This window comes from Chroicocephalus ridibundus, unplaced genomic scaffold (genome assembly GCF_963924245.1).
Source record: "Chroicocephalus ridibundus unplaced genomic scaffold, bChrRid1.1 SCAFFOLD_92, whole genome shotgun sequence".
Classification (NCBI taxonomy): Eukaryota; Metazoa; Chordata; class Aves; order Charadriiformes; family Laridae; genus Chroicocephalus; species Chroicocephalus ridibundus.
This window is the reverse complement of record NW_026961708.1, coordinates 518,296-519,713: the sequence shown is the minus strand read 5'-3', so window position 1 is coordinate 519,713 and position 1,418 is coordinate 518,296. Positions and strand designations below refer to the sequence as shown.

Sequence of the window (1,418 nt, the reverse complement as noted above, 5' to 3'; positions counted from 1 at the left end):
TTGAAAGACCCGTTCCTTGGACGTTTTATTGGCAGCACCTTTGGAGGAAGCACCTAGCCTCCAGGCACTGCACCTGGGAGATGCCTTTTTACTGAAGAGCTGCTATTAGACAGGTCACCTTTGACACAGTGTTGTGCAAGGGTCAGAAACAACTGGATCAAACCTCAAGACAAGTAGTACAAACCCGGAAAATTATATATAAGCAGGATTATTGCAAGAGAAAAAAGCAAGCTTATTGCCTAACATGAAGTCTAGGAAACTTGCGGAGAAGGGAGACAGGTTATTATTGGAAAAAAAACTTCCATTGAGCCAGTTTCCTTAGGGCATCCTTGAGCTCCTGGTTCCTCATGCTGTAGATGACGGGGTTCACTGCTGGAGGCACCACTGAGTACAGCACTGCCACCACCAGATTTAGAACTGTGGAGGAGATGGAGGGGGGCTTCAGGTAAGCAAAAATGCCTGTGCTGACAAACAGGGAGACCACGGCCAGGTGAGGGAGGCACGTGGAAAAGGCTTTGTGCCGTCCCTGCTCAGAGGGGATCCTCAGCACGGTCCTGAAGATCTGCACATAGGACAGCACAATGAAAACAAAACATCCAAAGCCTAAACAGGCACCAACCACAAGAAGCCCAGCTTCCCCGAAGTAGTAGTCTGAACAGGAGAGCTTGAGGATTTGGGGGATTTCACAGAAGAACTGGCCCACAGCATTGCCCTGGCAGAGGGGTAGGGAAAATGTATTGGCCGTGTGCAGGAGAGCATTGAGAAACCCAGTGCCCCAGGCAGCTGCTGCCATGTGGACACAAGCTCTGCTGCCCAGGAGGGTCCCGTAGTGCAGGGGTTTGCAGATGGCAACGTAGCGGTCATAGGCCATGACAGTGAGAAGATAAACCTCTGTTGCAGCACAGAAAACAAAGAAAAAGACCTGTGCAACACATCCTGCATAGGAGATGGCCCTGGTGTCCCAGAAGGAATTGGCCATGGCTTTGGGGACAGTGGTGGAGATGGAGCCCAGGTCAAGGAGGGCGAGGTTGAGGAGGAAGAAGTACATGGGGGTGTGGAGGTGGTGGTCACAGGCGATGGTGGTGATGATGAGGCCGTTGGCCAGGAGGGCAGCCAGGTAGGTGCCCAGGAAGAGCCCGAAGTGCAAGAGCTGCAGCTCTCGTGTGTCTGCCAATGGCAGGAGGAGGAACTGGGTGATGGAGCTGCCATTGGACATTTGTTCACTCTGGGCATGAGGGACTGTTGAAAGAGGAGAAGACCGTGGCAAGTTAAGGCAGACTTCTTTGGGCCCATCCTATTCCATTTCCCAAAATTTTCCCCCAAATGACTTCTCTTTCCTCAGAATAATTTCATTCATATCTTTTTGTGAGATCAGCTTTGTGCTGCCGAGGGCAGTATCGTTGCAGGGGCAGAGATTC

General features: G+C 51.6%; 1 protein-coding gene across 1 annotated transcript; it reads right to left on the bottom strand.

Annotated features, from left to right (window-relative positions):
* Positions 1–283: 283 nt before the first annotated feature.
* Positions 284–1,198, bottom strand: LOC134509576 (olfactory receptor 14J1-like; the record flags this gene model as incomplete). The annotated part of the gene is made up of 1 exon (XM_063322134.1): positions 284–1,198. A coding segment is annotated over one exon (915 nt), but the record flags the coding sequence as incomplete, so codon positions are not given.
* Positions 1,199–1,418: the final 220 nt, after the last annotated feature.